This window comes from Lynx canadensis, chromosome A2, assembly GCF_007474595.2.
Source record: "Lynx canadensis isolate LIC74 chromosome A2, mLynCan4.pri.v2, whole genome shotgun sequence".
In the NCBI taxonomy this organism is placed as follows: domain Eukaryota; kingdom Metazoa; phylum Chordata; class Mammalia; order Carnivora; family Felidae; genus Lynx; species Lynx canadensis.
Genome location: NC_044304.2, coordinates 152,200,689 through 152,219,626, shown reverse-complemented (window position 1 = coordinate 152,219,626; position 18,938 = coordinate 152,200,689). Strand labels below are relative to the sequence as shown.

The window sequence follows — 18,938 nt, the reverse complement described above, 5'->3', positions numbered from 1 at the left end:
CTATTGGGACTACATCAAAATGAAAATCTTCTGCACAGAGAAGGAATCACTCAACAAAACTAAAAAGCAAACTACTGAATGGAAGAAGATATTTGCAAATGACATTCCAATAAAGGGTTAGTTATACAAAATACATAAAGAACTTACACAACTCAACACCCAAAAAATAAAAAGCAGACACTTCTCCAGTGAAGACCTACAAAGGGCCAACAGACATATGAAAAGATGTTTATCATCACTTACCATCAGTTATGATGCAAATCATAACTATGATGAGATACCACCTCACACCTGTCAGAATGGCTAAAATCAACACAAGAAACAACAATTGTTGGTGAGGACATAGAGAAAAAGGACCCCTCGTGCATTTTTGTTAGGAATGCAAACTGGTGCAGCCACTGTGGAAAACAGTACAGAGGTTTCCTCAAAAAGTTGAAAATAGAACTATCCTACAGTTCAGCAATCACACTACCAGATATTTACCCAAAGAATACAAAAACACTCATTCAAAAGGATATATGCACCTCTGTGTTTACTGCAGCATTATTTATAATAGCCAAACGTAGGAAGCAGCCCAAGTGTCCATCGATTCATCATCAGTGGATAAAGATGTAATGTATATATACAATGGAATATTGTTCAATCATAAAAAAGGATGAAATCTTGCCATTTGCAATGACATGGATGGAGCTAGAGAGAATAAAGCTAAGCAAAATAAGCTAGTCAGAGAAAGACAAATATCACATGATTTCACTCATGTGGAAGTTAAGACACAAGATAAGCAAAGAGAAAATAAAAGAGAGAAAGAGGGAAAGTGACAAATCAAGAAACAGACTCCTAACTATAGAGAACAAATTGATGGTTACCAGCGTGGAGGTGGGTGGGGGGGGGGGTTAAATAGGTGATTGGTATTAAGGAGGGCACTTGTTATGATGAGCATGGTGTATTGTATGGAAGTGTTGAATCACTATATAGTATGCCTGAAACTAATATAACACTATATATTAACTAACTGGGATTAAAATAAAAACCTTAAAAAGCCAGAAAAAATTTACAGAAAAATAAAGTGAAAAACAGCAAGACACTTCCACAAAGCAGATACTTGAATGGGTGAATAAATGAATAGATTATATCTTAATATATATTTTAGCTATTAGTCACCTTTAACCTCCTTTTAATATTCCTCTCCCAGTGCAGTGGTGACACAGTGGAAAGAACCCTCAAGCTTTTCCTCAAGAGTTTTCAAAAACTCTGGACCAACTTTTGCTCTTTTCTTCTGCTGTGGTACTAGGACTGTTTCATAATTATTGTGTTTCTTATGTTTCTGTTTGTGGAGGCCCTATTCCATCCTTTATTCCTTCCTTCCCCTGCTCCCTCCTTCCCTTTTTCCATTTCTGAATTTCATAGAAATCTGTTAACAGCTGTCACGTGCCCCCACCATTATCTTTTTAGTGCACTCCCACCTTCAGTTCTGTTTGTCAGCAGATCCTTATTCTAATTTCTTCTTGGAGTATTTTCTTGTGGATATCATGCTGGTTCCTTTTTACTTATTACTCATATTTGTACTGGAGGAGTTCTTTTTGGAACCACTAGTTTGGAACAGATAATTAGGGATAGTGGGTCAGTGTGTTTCTGGAAACTTGACTCTGGGTCTGTTTTCAACTTCTTCTTCTTCTTCTTCTTTTTTTTTTTTTTTTTTTAGCAACAATACCCTATGGAGTTCCATTCTACTTTTAGCTAGCAAGACACCTGGCTCAGAGCGGAGGGCTTTCTGCCAGCTTTTGTGGTACATTGTATAACTTATATCATTTAAGTGATCTGAGATCAAAATACTCTTTCCCTGTCTCCCTGAAACTTGGTCCAATTTTTACTGTACTTGGTAGCTCTTCTTTATAGATGATTTTGGTTTATAGGCATCTTCTAGTTTAGTCAAAGATAATGTTTCCTTTTGTTTCTCCTTCTCCCTGTTATTTTTCATGAATTTCAAAAAGAAGAACAGAAGGTTTGCAATAATAGTTTTTAACGTCTTCTGCCTTTATTCTTACGTTTTCGTTCTACACTGTGCACCCTGCCTGGTCAGAAGCACAAATGGGAATGTGTGACTTCCTGCTTCAGAACCTTCATTTAGCTTAGAAGGTTAAATTACCAACACTTTGAAATGGGCCGTCAGGCCCTGTATGTAACAGCCCCTGCCTTTTCTGTCTCTAGTTCCAGCCAATTACTCCTTTACATTTTAGCAACACGGAGTTACTTGCCTGTCTGATAGCATATTATGAAATTTCCTGTCTGAATTCCTTCTCATATGCCTGGTGTTTCTCCCTAGGCTTCTTCTCCTTTCTTACTTACCTAACAAGCTTCTGCTTCTCCTTCCAAGCCTGGCTTACATGGTCCTTGCTTGTTGAAAGACCTTACTATTTTGGGACAGAATGGGTCTCTCTCCCATGCTCCCTCTTTACTTCGTACATGTCTTGATGATTATACTGTTTTCACTGTAGTCAGGTGTTTACATATTTTTCTCCTTCACTAGGTTGAATTCCTTGAAATTGGTATCTTGTTCATCTTTGTATCCCTGTCACAAGGCACAGGGCCTGGTACCTAATAGGGGCTCAAATAATAATTACCATTTAGGTTTGGGTCATTATAAGTAGAAAGATTGAAAATAGGAGGGAGATTTTAAAGTCCAGGACTTGAGTTCTTGTTTTTATTATTTTACTTTGCTGAATTTGAATGAAATATTAATAGAATGTTTAAAAAAAGGGGGGGGTGCCTGGGTGGCTCAGTCTGTTAAGCGTCCGACTCCGGCTCAGGTCATGATCTCACGGTTCACGAGTTCGAGCCCTGCGTCAGGCTCTGTGCTGACAGCTCAGAACCTGGAGCCTGCTTTGAAATCTGTGTCTCCCTCTCTCTCTGTCCTACCCCCACTAGTACTCTGCTTCTCTCTCTCTCTCAAAAACAAATAAAGCATTAAATTTTTTTTAATGTAAAAAGAACCTCACAAAACAAATAAAACTAAGCAAAATCAAGTGCAGATACTCTGTGGACTGTAATAAAAGACTAGTACTGAGGAAAGAGGTGAGGAAGACCCGAAATCCTGGAGTTATTTGAATGCTAGTCCTACTTTGCATTATATGAGCAGATGCCATCTCCAGGATAAAGTGTATCTGGAGGAGAAACGAACAGTCTGCAACCGAGCCACAAGTCTTGCAGGTACAGTGGGAGGGAAACGCAGTGAGCTTTCCCGCATTCCTCAGTTGTCAGGTTGAGGAAGATTATCTGTTCCTGGGGCTCAACCTCTCTGTTTTAAAAATAACTACTTATATTGCTGATTTCATGAATTTCCCTCTCTCCTGAGCTAAGTTCTGTAAAACTTTTTATGCCCATTTCCAGCAATAATGGATGATGTGCATGTCTCAGTAGTATAATTTAGTGACTCGTTAAGAGTGAAAGGTGAAATACTGAGTGAGGATTGAAATACTCCATATGTCTTAAAATTCCACAAATCCAGGCATGTGGGAGACATTCAGCACAGAAAACTCAACATGACTAATCCTTAGAAAACACTCTGAAATTGATAGTTCTTCCCCACTGCCTGGACGTACCGCAGAATGCATCCCCTTGGGACTTGAACGAAGCCATCTGGAATTTTTCAGATTTAATATTAGTGCTTTGCCTTCACAGAAAGGCATTGAAAGCTCTGCTTTGCAAGCCTTCCACCTGAGGCATTTAGTCGTCTGTTGGCATGGATTTTTCTTTGTTCCTATAGCGCTGTGAGAAATTAATTGCAAACAATCCAAGATGTGTTTTTGCTTAATTCCCGTCACAAAACACCGGGGCTGAAGATGTTACCTTGTTGCTGGCTCTTTTTGATGCCCTAGAAATCTTAAGAAATTATCTTATTTCAAATACATGCTTCTCGGTAGACTCAACTTCCAATTCCATTCAGCTCTATTCAGCTCTATTCAGCACTCTCTCCCCGCTGTGTTTTTCCTAATCGTTAAGGCAGATTGTGGGTCTCTTTTGCTGGGTGCATTGGATGTCTTTTGGCTCTTCGAGTGCTCACATTATCCCCATTCCAGAGCTTGGAGCTTGTCTCCTCCATAGGCCCTTCCCTCATGGCTGGCCTAGGAGCAGGCAAACCCGTCTGGCAGACAGTTTGCAGGGGACATGATGGTTTTTTGAGGAGCTCCATAATGTGTCTGAGTCTAAACACCAGTGTGGTGGGGCTGACATTAATTCAATTCAACACATTTCAGTCAGGGGCCTATTCTATACTAAGTAAGACATGGTCCTATTTTTCTTTTTGCTCACAACTCAGTGGGGAAGACTAGTGTGTGGATGGTATAAAATAGGGCACTTCCAAGGAGAGCATAGATCGTCTTCCCCTGGGGAGGCCAGTGGCATTTCTCAGGCAGCGAACTCTGCGGGGGACTGGCCTGGGGGGGGGGAGCCTGTAGCAGGTTCCCTTTCAGTGCTCCCTGTGTCCATGACCCCAATGTCAGGTTTTCCCCCTACTAAATCTGGGGACCCTCTATTGTTTTCACATGCAGAAGTTTACTTGACAAGACAGGTAAGGTTGAAATGATTTACCATGTTGCCCCTAACAGAAATCGAAGGCTTTCTCACCATGACTGCTGTGTCTTTATACTTTACTGATCACTCACATAATGAACAGGAGTATTAACAATCAGTAGATAAAGTACAGCATTATCAAGCATCCCAAAGTAGGTAAAAACCTTCCTTCCACCTCTGTGCATCCGCCAAATCATTCTTGTCCCAACATTTGTCATCATGTCTTATAAATACTAGTTATATTACTGGGTAGATTACCAAACTCTCGTGCTAGCCTTTGGTCCCCTCCGTGCTACAGATTCCAGCAGGCTGGTCATTTAGAAGAGAGGGTGCTTCCCGGCATTTCCCTTCAAAATTCCGTGAAAACAGAATTGTGTGTCTCACTTTATCCTATGAAAAGGACGAGCTGGTGGAGTCAAGACTGTCTTTTAAGCCTGAGGGGAATTCATCTTCAGGGTTGTGTCTGTACCGTTCAGAGCAACTCAATGAGTAGTGAGCTGCGGAAGAAAGAAGGATGTTTATTGTGAAGGGCTTGATAAGATGCTTCATCGGTGCCTTCCTCAAATGGTGTGGAAAAGTCATAAAAGTCATTGCTTTATAAAAGCTCTAGGGGACCCCAGTGGTTTCCCTCTTGCCTCAAACTGGTTCTTCCGGGCTTAGAACTACGAGTCTGGCACGCAGAGGGCCTATGGCGTGCTCACTGAAACATTCAATTCCACAAAGAATGGAAACAAAAACCAATAATGAGAAGGGTACATACCATTTATTTTACTTATGTCTCATTTTTTACCGTCCTAAGTAGATTTCTTTTTACTCACACTCCATCTGGTGCTTATTTTCATCCCTGGCATTTTCTTTGGAAGCCTGGCCTTGGGCATTTGGTGACATCACAGGATTCCGTCCATTACCACATTTCTCTGACTTTTCTGTTTGTCTGTGATAAATGCAGACTTCACTAAGTGTGTTGCAGTCCTGTAACACCATGCAGTAGACTGAAATTATATGAACTCCAGTCACCCAACCAATCTGGGTAAGCTTTGAGAGTTATTGATTAGAATAAACTGTTTGACCAACAAATTAATTATACTGTCTACTGTATTGACTTTCTGTTTAACTCAATTGGGGGGGCATTATTTCTAGGAGTTTATTCTTGATTGGTATTGCATTTATAAAGTGTCATTTACAAAACACTTATCATGCTTATTATCTCGTTTTAGGTCACCAGTCTCTTCAGAAGATCATGGTAAGAATCTGTTTTACTTATACTAATTCAGGATTAAAAGTTGAGCGCCGTTCTTGCATTTCATTGTCAGAGGCAAGAATTATCTGAGAAAATGTTTCTAAGACATTGGCCTCATGTATTTTTTGTGTGTGAAATGTCAAGCACTTTAAAAACTCAATGCATCCTAGCTAAGTGTGATATCTCATAGTGTCTTCAAATCTGTATATAACCATTTTGGTGGACGAATATTACAAAGCTTAATTTATCTGCTTGATTTCTGTCCCATCACTGGATCCTTTTTGTGACTTGGGGCTAGCTGTGTAACATCTCTGAATCACAGATTTATATCTTTTAAAATGAGGGTTTGTAGTAGATATTCCCAAAAGTCCCTTCAGGATTGGATGTTGGAATTTGCTCAGTCTGAAATGAACCTAATTGGTAATGGTCTGAATTATTACCCAGCCAAGGTGAGTTATTTGCATTTATGACACAATTATTCCATTCAAAGGATAAAATGTATAGTTTTGTCACATTTAACTTTGAGAGTTGTTCATTTTTTCCTTCAGTCATACAAAAATGTTCACTGAGTGTCTACCATGGGTCCGTTCTGTTATATAATCATGTTATACAGATATGCTGTTGGGGGCTATATGCAGGGACAAAGTGGTATGTGACAGAATTGTCCCCCTCAAGGAACTTTATGAGTCTTGTGGCAAAGGGGTGGAGGAATGACACATACCTCTCTCAATATAAAGTGAGATGTGACTAATCTTATAAAAGAGAAATACACCAGGACCCTGGAACTACCGGCATTCCTCCTCCTGCCATCCCCAGGTTGGCCAAGGGCACCATTACCCCCTCAGCCAGCTAAGTAAAGCACATGAAGGCTCTGTAAACTTCCCCCCTCATCCCCTCGTTCCGTTTGGTCACCAAATGCTATTATCTCTGGTTTTTATATTCTTTTATCTCTATTCTCTTTTCCATCCCATGGCTATAGCTTGGGGCCTCTCCATGTCTTACTTGGACTTTTAAAATTGTCTTATTAACTGGTATCCATGTCCTAGTTTTCCATCCTCCAGTTCACTATAGACTTAGCACCACACTTGACTGTTCTACAGCAAAAATCTACTCCCATTGCTTATGGGAGGAAATCTTACCAGTAGACAAATCATTGTATTCAGCTTTCCAATATTGTATCTTCACATGGAATAGAAATAGTAAATGATGAAATCTTTGTCTGCCTCTACTGCTTATTGCTTCTTTTGGCCTGTGTTCCCCTTTCTGCTACCCATGCTGTGTCCTCTCGCCATGTAGTATCATATGTAATTTCTAGACCTCACCATGTTTTCATGTTTCCCTGCTTTTATCGGTGCTGTTGTTTGTGACAGGAAGCTACTCCACTTTTTTGCAAGTTACACAGTTTATACTTACCATTTGAGACCTTGTTAATCATCTCATTTTCCCCAAGAGCTTTCTGACCGACTTCTCATTTGCAAGAAATATATTTCTTCTAGAATCTGACACATAGATTTGATGCTTGATTTACCTGTCTCCCCTGCTAGACTGTGAGTTCTTTGATATAGATCCCAACAAATAGCCAACATTCAACAGATGTTCATTAAATGAATGACTTAGGACAAAGAGAGGGAGTTTTAGGCAGGCCTATTCTGTCATATCATAAGATCTCTCATAGTACGGAAATGAAGATGTATCACATTCTCTGAAGATCACAGCACAAATAATGTTTAGACCTGTTAAGTAAGAATTAGGAAACCAATCACCAAATAATGACCTATTATGGTATGCTGTTTTGCTCATCGGTGTTGGTACGACCAGGTTTTTTATTGCATGGTTCCAGGTCCTTGGGCCTCCAAGTTCCAATGACTCAAAGCTTGGGTTCTGGTTTTTATTTTGGACTAGGGTCCCTCTAAATGGCTCTTGCTTGTTTTGACCTTCCAGTCTATTAGAACTTATCTTATCCCCTATTCCAAAAAAAGGGGTATGTGGAGAGACTTCTGAATTGCGATTCTGTAGTTTGCTAGGAATTCTTAAGGAGTTATGAGCCATCAGTGAGCATTGGTGGTGACCTTGGAAGTCCTTGAAAAATGATTACCACCAGAAAGACTTGCTCAGTATAAATAGTACTTCAGAATTGATCATTTTAAGACCCCATATAACTGGTTCTTAACTAGTATTAAGTACTTAACTAGTACTAGTAGAACTAGTTAAAGAAATATTAACCAAATTTGAGGGGTTTTTATTCTCATGGCTTCAAAAAACTTACTATAAAACCATGCCTCTTAGTTTGAGTCTGTAACTTCCAAAAATCTCTGCGAATATGTAATTTGAAATTATAGGGCTGATTTTTGTAATCTTATTAATTTTCCATCATCTTCTAGCTCATGTAACCTTGGAAACATATTCTTGTCCTTTTCTTTATCACCAGGATTTTCTGTTAGCACTTAAAATATGTTTTCTCATGTTTATGCATTTTTAAGTGTTCATTTTTTCTGTGGTTCACATTAAACCTCCTGAATATTCTGTCATCCAGTTTACATTTGGACACGATGATGACATTGCAATGTGTGTGCTTTTAAAAATGGTAAGAAGTGACATTTTTACTTTCTCAAACTTAGTGATAGAAAAATTGAGGCTTATTGAGCAAATGGAGAGTGAAATTGGCATATAAAACCCCATGCCTCTTGACTGTTTTGTTAGCTTACTACCAATGACCTTTCTTTCCTCTTTAGTAATCGGTTACTCTGGATATCTTCAAAACAGACTTTGTTCTTGAGAAAATCTAATTTTCCGAAGTCTAATGTCCCTGGCGTTCTCAATTCCCACAGCTTACCTTTCATAGAAAATAAGCTTGAATATCATGGCTCTTCATTTATCCTCTATTAGCTTTTACTTCCTTATCTGTGAGGTGGAGCTATTCAGGTCTACCCTGCCTATGTCATGGAATTATGAGTTCAAGTGGGAGATCATCTGCGAAATCACTTTCCAGTTTGTTAAAAGTACCCCAAACACAATGCTATTATTGTCCAGGCAGTCAGTGCGGAGGTGTGAGTTGATTAGTGATATTTACTCAGCACTGCATACTTTGATAAGGTAAAAAGAGAGGTGCTTGGGTGGCTCAGTCCGTTAAGCATCCAACTCTTAGTTTCAGCTCGGGTCATGATCTCGCAGTTTGTGAGTGGAGCCCTGCATCAGGGATTCTCTCTCTCTCTCCCTCTCTCTCTCTGTCCCTCCCATTCAATCTCTCTCTCTCTCTCTCTCTCTCTCACTCTCTCTCTCTCTCAAAAATAAATTCTCTCTCTCTCTCTCAAAAATAAATTCTCTGTCTCTCAAAAATAAATAAACTTTAAAAATAGAGAAGTTAAAAGATGTCCTGGGGCTGGAAGAGGGGCAGAAATCTGTTTCCTTCAACATTATCATTAGATACTGAATTTACATTGGAAACCTTTTTATATCGGGATGAGGAAGAGTGAAATGGTTTACACACAATGTAGCTTGTGGTGGCAAAGTAAAGATACAGTTCATGATTAGATGTGGGGTCGCATAGAAAACAGACCATATACGGCATAAATGAAATGTAACATGTTTCTATTTATATAATATGGAATCAGAGTCATTAAGAATGAAGGCTAAAATTTATTGAGCACTTTTTGTACAGAGGCACCATACTAAAGTGCTTCAACTATATGAGAGTTCATTTCATCCCACAGTAGATGTGTTATTCTCAGTTTTTTAGTGGAGGAAACAGACTCCCAGTGCCTAACTAACTTGCTTAAGATCACACAGCTAGTGAGTGGTAGAGTTAATTTTCAAACCCAGTTCTAACACCCAGCCCTTGCTTATTTATGTCTCTGGAAAACAAAAGAAATGATTGTCAGCGTTAAGGTGAATTGATAGAATTATAGAAGGAAAGGAAAAACTCCCTTTAACAAGAGTTTATTTACTACTGTGTAAATAATCTCTTTTTAATGACAAAACAAAACAGAACAAAAATAACAACCTGTCTCTCCTGCTGGGAATGATTTGTCCCTGTAGGAAAAGTAAATACCAATGTCACATTCTCTCATAATTAGTTAACTGAGTGAAACCGAAGCTTCAGGGAAACCTGCCACGCTAAATCCCAGTGGAAACATTACATTTTAATGTTACAGCTGCAAGCTGGAGTCCTCCCCCTTGTCGGGAGATAAGCTTGGCAGGGATTGATCGCCCTGTCCTCGGAGTTCCCTTTGCATTTAGTGCCTCTCACCTCATCGTTTAAATTGCTCCGGGAGCCAACTGCTGTGCCCAGGCGGCTTTGCCTGAGCTCTCAGATTCTGTTCTGTCCTCTTAGCCTGCTTATTTTATGGGCCTCTTAGGATGCCTCTCTCCTGACACTGCCTACACCCATGCACTGGCAGACTCATCTTGCAACTGATGTCTGTTCACGTAAAAATACAGAACAGTGGGGGCGCTTGGGTGGCTCAGTCGATTGAGTGTCCGACTTCAGCTCAGGTCATGATCTCACAGTCCGTGGGTTCAAGCCCGAGTCGGGCTCTGGGCTGACAGCTCGGAGCCTGGAGCCTGCTTCGGATTCTGTGTCTCTGTCTGTCTGTCTGTGTGTCTCTCTCTCTCAAAAATAAATAAACAACAACAACAACAACAAAAATACAGGACAGTAACTGACTCTTTTTTATTTAAAAGTTTTAAGTTTATGTATTTATTTTGAGAGAGAGAGAGAGAGACAGCATGAGTGGGGGAAGGGCAGAGAGAGAGAGAGAACCCCACGCAGGCTCCACTCTGCCAGCTAGGAGCCCAATGCAGGGCTCGAATCCACAGACCGCGAGTGTAACTGATTCTTTAGCGAGGAAGTGCCAGCAATCTGTTAGGTTCCCCTGGAATGTCTGAAGCAGGCATCTCCTTACTGTCTTACCTCCTAGACCTGTTGGCAGTAATGGTTCTTACAGAATATGGTAGCTTTTTTTGTTGCGGCAGTAACACAGTGGACAAGGATGAGGGAGTGGCGGATATTTGGAAATAGAATTTTGAGAACCACAATAACTGGTGTAAGTGCCCAAGGATGCATCCTCTATCAGGCTCGGAGGCAGTATTTCTTTGCAGCAGGTTGTGCAAAAAGACACATTGTGGGGTGGCCTAATGCTCTTTCATATATCAATAGCTGTCTCTTGGCTCAAATATCATAGATTCATTTTTTTCCCTAATATAAACATATGTGTATGTACAGTTTTACTGGCATAGATAATATTCATAAAAATGAACAAAATTCATCAGCTCAGTTTAAATGATAACCAAAAGGAGCTACTGCCTGCCCAGCCCCCAGCCTGAGAAATAAAATATTTGCGGGGCGCCTGGGTGGCTCAGTCGGTTAAGCGGCCGACTTCGGCTCAGGTCACGATCTCGCGGTCCGTGAGTTCGAGCCTCGCGTCGGGCTCTGTGCTGACAGCTCAGAGCCTGGAACCTGTTTCAGATTCTGTGTCTCCCTCTCTCTCTCTGACCTTCCCCCGTTCATGCTCTGTCTCTCTGTCTCAAAAATAAATAAACGTTAAAAAAAATTTAAGAAAAAAAAAGAAATAAAATATTTGTAGCAATTTAGAACTTTCCTGTTTGTCTTTCTGTTTGCATTCTCTTCCCTTTCCTGCAGATAACTTTATTCTGCTTTTTTGTGAAGACTTTCCTTGTTTCTTCTGATCATTTTACTACATGTACACATATTCCCCATATGAGTATGTGTGTATATATATGTATTCCAGATATATGTGTGTCTATGTAGATAGATATGCTTATTTTGAAGTGTTATAAATTGAATCCTGTTGTAAACTCTTCTGTGATTTGCTTCTTTTGTTCAGAATGTTTTTGCGATGCATCCTTATTGAGTGCCATTTTCACTTTACTAATTTTTCATGTTGTATAGCATGCTGTTGTATGAATATATAACAATTTGTATATCCAAATTCTGATGAATGTTTACATAGACTCTGGGGGTTTTAGTTTTGTTTTTGTTTTTTGCTATTGCAAGCAGTCTCATTACGAACATTCTTTTTCATAACGCCTCTTGCGTCCATGTGCAAGAATTTTTCTAGGGTTTAAACCTGGGGATAGTATAGTTAGGTGGTAGGTTATATGCCTACTTAAGGTATCACATAATGACAAGTTGTTTTCCAAAGTAATTATTCTAATTTACTCTCCCAGCTACAGTCAAGAAGAGTTCTCATTCATTCACATCCTTGCCAACACTTGATAGTAACTAATGAAAAATATTTTGCCAATTTGGTTGGAGTATCAAAGGGTTCTTGGGGTTTGAATTTATGTTAAATTATTACACATCATATTAAGCATTTTCATATATTTATAAGCTGTTTGTATTTACTTTTCTATGAAATGTCACTTTATTTCTTTTGTCCATTTCCCCCCCACTGGGCTTTTTCTTAATGGTTAATAAACATCTTTGTGACTTCTAGGTAAAGGTTTTTTATCGACTCTTTATGTCGCAAATTTATTCCAGTTTGTGATTTATCTTTCTAAACTCTTTTGAGGACTTATATATTCTTTAATTTAATGTAATCAATCATTAATATTTTCTCTCTGGTTTATACCTTTGGTATGTTTTTTAAGAACTCCTTTCATAGCACAATCCTTCTTCCATTATCTCTTCTGCCATTTTTATAGTGTTAACCTTCATTTGTCTCTATTATCTTAGAAATGATTTTGTGGTTTGATGGGAGGTAAATGTCCAGTTTCATTTTGATTTTTTTAGTATATATAGCCAGTCATTATCATTTATTTCCGTCACTGACTTGCAAAGTGCCCATATGTGTAGATTTCTAAATTCTCTGTTCTGTTTTATTGATCCATATATCTATTCCTGTACAATGCACGTTGTTCTAATTGCTCTAATTTTGGTATAAATCTTGCTATCTGGGAGAACACATACTCTAAAATTTGTTCTTCTTCAATGTCTAAATTGCACTTGGACCTTTGCTCCTTCCTATAAGTTTTAGAATCACCTTATCAAGTTTTGTGTTGCAATTTTCATGGAAATTAAATGAATTATAAATCAGTATATAAAAGGAATTGGTATTATGACAACAATCCTTTCCATTTCAAACCATATCTCTTTACATTTAATTGGGATTTTTTTTTAAGACTAATTGTCCTTTTGAAAGGACTCTCAGTAGAATTTCATAATTTTCTTCATGAAGAGTTTGGCCTATCTGTTGTTCAATGTATTCCTAGGTACTTGACATTTAAAAAGATTATATTTTATGTTTTAAAAATTGTATTTTCTAGTGATCATTGTTGGCATAGTAAAATGAAGTTGGCTTAGAGTCTTGTTTCAAGATTCTTGCTTCAAGATATTGAATCAAGCGACACCTGGGTGGCTAAGTCGGTTGAGCAGCTGGCTCTTGATTTCAGCTCAGGTCATGATCCCAGGGTCATAGGATTGAGCCCACACTGAGTGTGGAGCCTGCTTAAGATTCTCTCTCTCTCCTTCTTCCTCTCTCTCTCTCTCCTTCTTCCTCTCTCTCTTCTTCTTCCTCTCTCTCTCTCTCCCCTTCCCCCTCCCCTGCCTCTCTCCCCAGCTTGAGTGTGCTCTCTCTCTCTTCTCTCTTTCTAAAAATAAATAGGTAGGTAGGTAGGTAGGTAGATAGATTGATCGATCTTGAATCAAGATTCCTGCTAAGGTTTTAAATTCACAAACTTTACTTGAAGGGTCTTTTGTGAGGAAGGAATTCTGCAGGGGCATCTGCAGTAATGAGAATTTTGTTTCATCCTTTCAGTGATTATGCTTTGTGTTTTTAAAAAAATTTTTTTAACATTTATTCATTTTTGAAAGACAGAGAGAGACAGAGCATGAATGGGGGAGGGGCAGAGAGAGAGGGAGACACAAAAACAGAAGCAGCCTCCGGCTCTGAGCAGTCAGCACAGAGCCTGACGCAGGGCTCGAACTCACGGACCGCGAGATCACGACCTGAGCCGAAGTCGGATGCTTAGCTGGTCCTTTCTGTGCTGATTAGAACCTTCGCTACACTACTGAACAAAAGTAGAGATAGCATTGTTGGTTTGTCCTGATCTCAGAGTGGATACCATCCACAAGTCACCAGTGTGAACTTCCCTGCCAGGAACAGCACCGGTGGTGTTGGTTGTTTGCTGACAGCCTCTTAAGGATTTTCCCTTTCATCCAAATGTGTTTAATTCAACAGGTATTAGAATCTTACTGAATCCTTTTTTCCTCATCTTTTGAGATAATCATTTTTCTTCTTTGGTGTTATGGTGGACTTCATGTCCTAGAAGAAACCAATGTTTTGCATGAGATGAACTCAGGTTAGTTATATTTATCTTCTTTACATATTCTGAGGTTCAGTTTGCTCATATTCTGTTCAGCATTTTTGCATCCATGTCTGTCTGTATGATTGGTCTCTCATTTTCCTTCCTGCTGTACAGAGCATGTGTGATAGTCCTAGTGATAAAGGGAATTATAAAGTGTTGCCTTGTTTTCTAATCTCTGGAAGACTTAGTATAACATTTGATTTACCAATCTCTGGAATATCTTAGAAGATCCCATCAGTAAAACTCTCTGGGGTTGGCATTTACCTGGTGGGAAACATTTTAATCACAGATTATTATTATTTGTTTATAGGGCTAGTGAGATTCTCTATTTCTCCTTGAATCAGTATTGGTAGCTGGGTGTGTGTGTGTGTGTGTGTGTGTGTGTGTGTGTGTGTGTTTTAGGAATTCATCTATTAATGTTTTTCATTTTGGGGCATGAATTTTTATATCTTGTTTTCTGTGTACTTTCTGTGAGATCTGAGGTTCCCTCTGTCCTTTTTTCAATATTTTTAATTTTTAATATTTTTAATATTTTTTGTGCCACCTTCTCTCTTTTGTGTCTCTCCCCCCATGCCCCACAAAGCCTTGGAACTCTCTCTTTTTTTTTTCAAGAAACTTTTTTAAGTTCATTGGTCCTCTGTATTATGTATTTGTTTTCTGTTTCAATTGTTGCTTATCTTTAGAATTTCCTTTATTCTAATCATTTGACTCATTTTTATTATTTATTCTACTTTTTTCTAACATAGAAAATTTAAGTATAGACGTTACCTGAATGCTTTTTTTTCTCTTTATATCTCCTTCTGGAATCTGTTTGGATGTATTGTAGACCTTTTCATGCCATCCAGTATGTGTCCCACTCTCTTCTATATGTTACTTCCTCTCGTTTTTGTGGGTGCATCCTGGATAATTTCTTCAAAGTCATTTTCTTATTTTTTACTAATTTATATTTATGTGTTTTCGATTATTCTTTAAGCCACTCATTTCCTTGGACCTTTTTGCATGAGAATTCTTTAAGTCCTGCAGAGAGGCTTACCAGTCACCAAAGAAAACTACCAAACTTGGTTGATTTAAATTAAATTCTCCTTTGGTGTGTGTGTGTGTGCATGCATGTGTGCGTGCACGCTTGTTTGTTTCTTCTTTAAGATACGTAGGGAACACAGAGACATTAATTCAGAGTACATAGTATTCAGTTGATGGCAATACATTCACTTAAGAGTTTTTTTTGTTTTTGTTTTTAAGCCCACAGAGCATCAAGTTTTCTTGTTAAATCCTTTATAGGCTTTATTTATTATTCATTCTATCCTGATTTAGCTCTTCAGGGGCACAAATTTACATGGGAGGGCATCTATTTGGGTGGGTTCCAGCCTTTATCTTCTGTCTCCCATGCCTCACACAGCCTTCAAAGAGTGACTCAAAATCCTCAGGGTTTGGCAAAAAACCTTTTGAAAATCAGGTAGTTTGGGCACCTGTTCACCAGCTAGGTTCAGGGAATTCATTTTGTTTAATGGATTTTATAGATTCCTAACTGTCTTTCTTAACAGTAGGGAATGTGTGTGTATGATGAGTTTTTAAAGGTACTTTATTTTTGTTGTAAAATAAAGCACAATGTATAGCTTAGCACATTATTATCATGGTAACACCCTCATACCCATCACACAGGCCAGAAAATGGCATTCCTTCCAGATGTCTCCATCCTCGTTGCATCTCTCCAGGCCTCTAAAAATAACTACTGTCTTGACTTCTATAGTATTTTTTGCATATCTATAAAATCTTATCAATCACTCTGTTTTATCTAGCACACTGTAGATACTATAGTTTAATCTTGCCCCATTTAAAAATATATAGTATGTCTTTTATGTTTCTTTTAAGTACACATTCTCCATCTATCCCTTTCTTTTACTTAGAATTCATTTGCGAAATGCATAGGCCATTTGAACTACAGACTTGCACACAGGCTGGATTTTGCTGAGGGCTCACTACTGTAAGGGGCTTGATGAAACTCCAAGATTCGTGATCTCTTTGGCGAGTCTATTGGTTTTCATGTATTCTTTTTTTCAGGGGCAAATGATGTCTGTATTTCACTGTTTTGTTGGTATCCAATACCTAGATTTAGTAATTAGGGTTATAAGATAGTGCCGTTCTAATTCTAGCGCTGGAGTTTTTCCAATTCCATCATTTTATAAAGAGCCATGTCATCCCCTCTACTATTTGATTATTCAGTGAAACAGTGCCATATAGGAAAACAGAATGTTTGTCTGTCCTTTTATTTATGTGGTTATCAAGATAATGAATTGATTCCTTATCACTGTAAAAAATCATCCATTTCCAAAAATCTTAAAAATTTTTTTCTTAATTTTTATTTATTTTTGAGAGAGACACAGTACACAAGCTGGGGAGGGGCAGAGAGAGAGGGAGACACAGAATCCAAAGCAGGTTCCAGGCTCTGAGTGGTCAGCACAGAGCCCAACGCGGGGCTTGAACCCACAAACTGTGAGATCATGACCTGAGCAGAAGTCAGATGCTTAACCCACTGAGCCACCCAAGCACCTCGATGGTTAGTTAATCTTTTATTTTACTCCCACACAGTTAGGATTACTGAAAAGAATTAAAACATATTTCCTTGCATTTTTATTGATATGATACAATGGTATTAAGATCATACAGCCACCGCATACTCTTAATATCATCCTTTAATATTCATTTTTAGTTGCAAAAGTAATTAATGCCCAGCGTGAATCATTACGTTGAAGTCTCTCTAGTGATGTTAATTGTCTGAACCATATTTTCTGCTAGATCCCTTAGGAAAAATCTCCTGAAAACAGTATTTTTTAGAGTTGTTTCATGTAATAGCTTGTCTGGGTCTTTTATCCTTAAAAATTAGTTGTGCTTCATACAAGCTCATTGTGTGACATGTTCTTTCCTTGATATTTTAATTTTTCCATTTTCTCCTGGCATAAAGCATTGCTGTTAAAGTCTAATGATGATATTCTTCTTATTGTCTGATATTGTCTAATACTGTCAATATTTTTCTTTAATGTCCTGTACCTTTATGAAATTATACCTTGGTGTAGATCACTTTGAGACATTAATGTTCTCAGATACATGATACATTTAAATGTGTGGTTCATTTTTTAAATTTCAGAACAGTATTCTTTTTTTAACATATTATTTTTTTAAGTTTATTTATTTTGAAAGAGAGAGAGCGAGCACAAGTCAGGAGGGGCAGAGAGAGAGAGATGGAATCGCAGGCAGGCTCTGCACTACCAACATGGAGTCCAGTGAACTTGAACTCATGTTCTGTGGACTTGAACTCATGAACTGTGAGATCATGACCTGAGCCAAAACCACAATCCAGATACTTAACTGACTGAGCCACCCACCCAGGCATCCCCAGAACAGTGTTCTTGAATTAAGTGTTTATATTTGTTCTATTCTCTTGCTTTGGTTTTCTTCTTCAGGAACTCATTTTACATGTTTGATCTTCACCTGTCTTTAACATTGGCCATTTTTCTCACTTTCTTTTTACCCCTTTCCTTATTTCTTAAGGTTTTTTTTTTATTTGTATCTTCTACTTTTCTTAAAGCTTTATTGGTTGAATTTATTCTTGTGTTTCTTTTAGTTTGCCTTGATTGGAAAATGATTTTCTTTTATTTCTAGTTCTTTGTTATCATCTCATTTCTGAATTATTGTAGTTCTGACTCATGCCATTCTTAATATCGTGTGTCACTTTACTAATGCCTTTAAGCTTATTTGAGACAGTATGCTACTCTTTTTTTTGTGGGAGGTTTTTGTGGTACACTTTCATTGCCTACAGGAATGTTATTCTGTTCTTTGTTCTTTTTTTCCCTAAAATAACTTCATATGAGATTTTACCTTTTTCTTTGCTATTTTTATATGAAATGCACTTTCTCTGAATTTTGGAGAGAAAAATAAGTTCAGTTAGCTATTCTCATTTCAGTGGGCTCTTTGTTGGTTTTGTGCACTGCTGAAAATGTGGTAGCTTGCTTTCTCAGACTTCCTGGTTTTGATCAGTGTCCTTATTTTTATCCAGACCTCTTCCTGTTAGCCCTACTCAGCTCAGTGTGTGTTCTACTCAAAAAGTCATCCTCAGACTGGGTCCTGTCTTGAAGGGGTGTCCTGGGTGGTTAGCGTTAAGAGTTAACAGGAGCTACAACCTTCTAGGTATTTCAGTTTTTACTGGGGGGCTCTCACACTAATTTGCCAAGGGAATGGGAAAAACTTGTAAGGCTGTTCTCCTGCTGTCACCCTCTGCTTTTCAGGGACCGCCTGTTGGCTCTTGGTGGCATTCTTGCCATTGGGTACACCAGCCGTCCACTGCTTCCCTACACTCTCCCAATGCAGACAGTGGTAGAAGGCAGGGCCTTCGCTGGCAATGGCTTCTCCCCAGCCGTTTGTAATCTCGAAGTTTATAAGGATACCTTGTTACCTTGTTTTAAGTATGGACCACGTGTTTTGGTTCTTTCACCAACTTTCTTTTTCTCTGTGGAGGTTCAGACATGTATAATGGAGGGCACTTGAGGTGAGCGCTGGGCTTTGAATGTAAGTGATGAATCACTAAATCCCACACCTAAAACTAATATGACGCTGTATGTTAATTAACTGCAATGTAAATAAGAACTTGGGGGGTGGGGGCAAAAACCCAAAACAAGAAAGAAGTATTCAAAAAGTGGGCTGTGACTATTACCATCCTCTTCCCATATTTCCAGATTTTTAAAAATCCATTATTTTAGCCTAACTTGTTAGGGAAAGTTAGTGTCTGTGATTCTTCTTACTATCAAAAAGA

At 38.5% G+C, this 18,938-nt stretch overlaps 1 protein-coding gene across 1 annotated transcript in view; it reads left to right on the top strand.

Annotated features, from left to right (window-relative positions):
* DGKI (diacylglycerol kinase iota) overlaps positions 1 to 18,938 on the top strand; it is a 444,732-nt gene that overhangs the window by 382,457 nt on the left and 43,337 nt on the right. Inside the window, exon 28 of the mRNA XM_030308513.1 lies at positions 5,787 to 5,812. Coding sequence (XP_030164373.1) covers positions 5,787 to 5,812 — 26 coding nt within the window. The remainder of the gene's footprint in view (positions 1 to 5,786; positions 5,813 to 18,938) is intronic.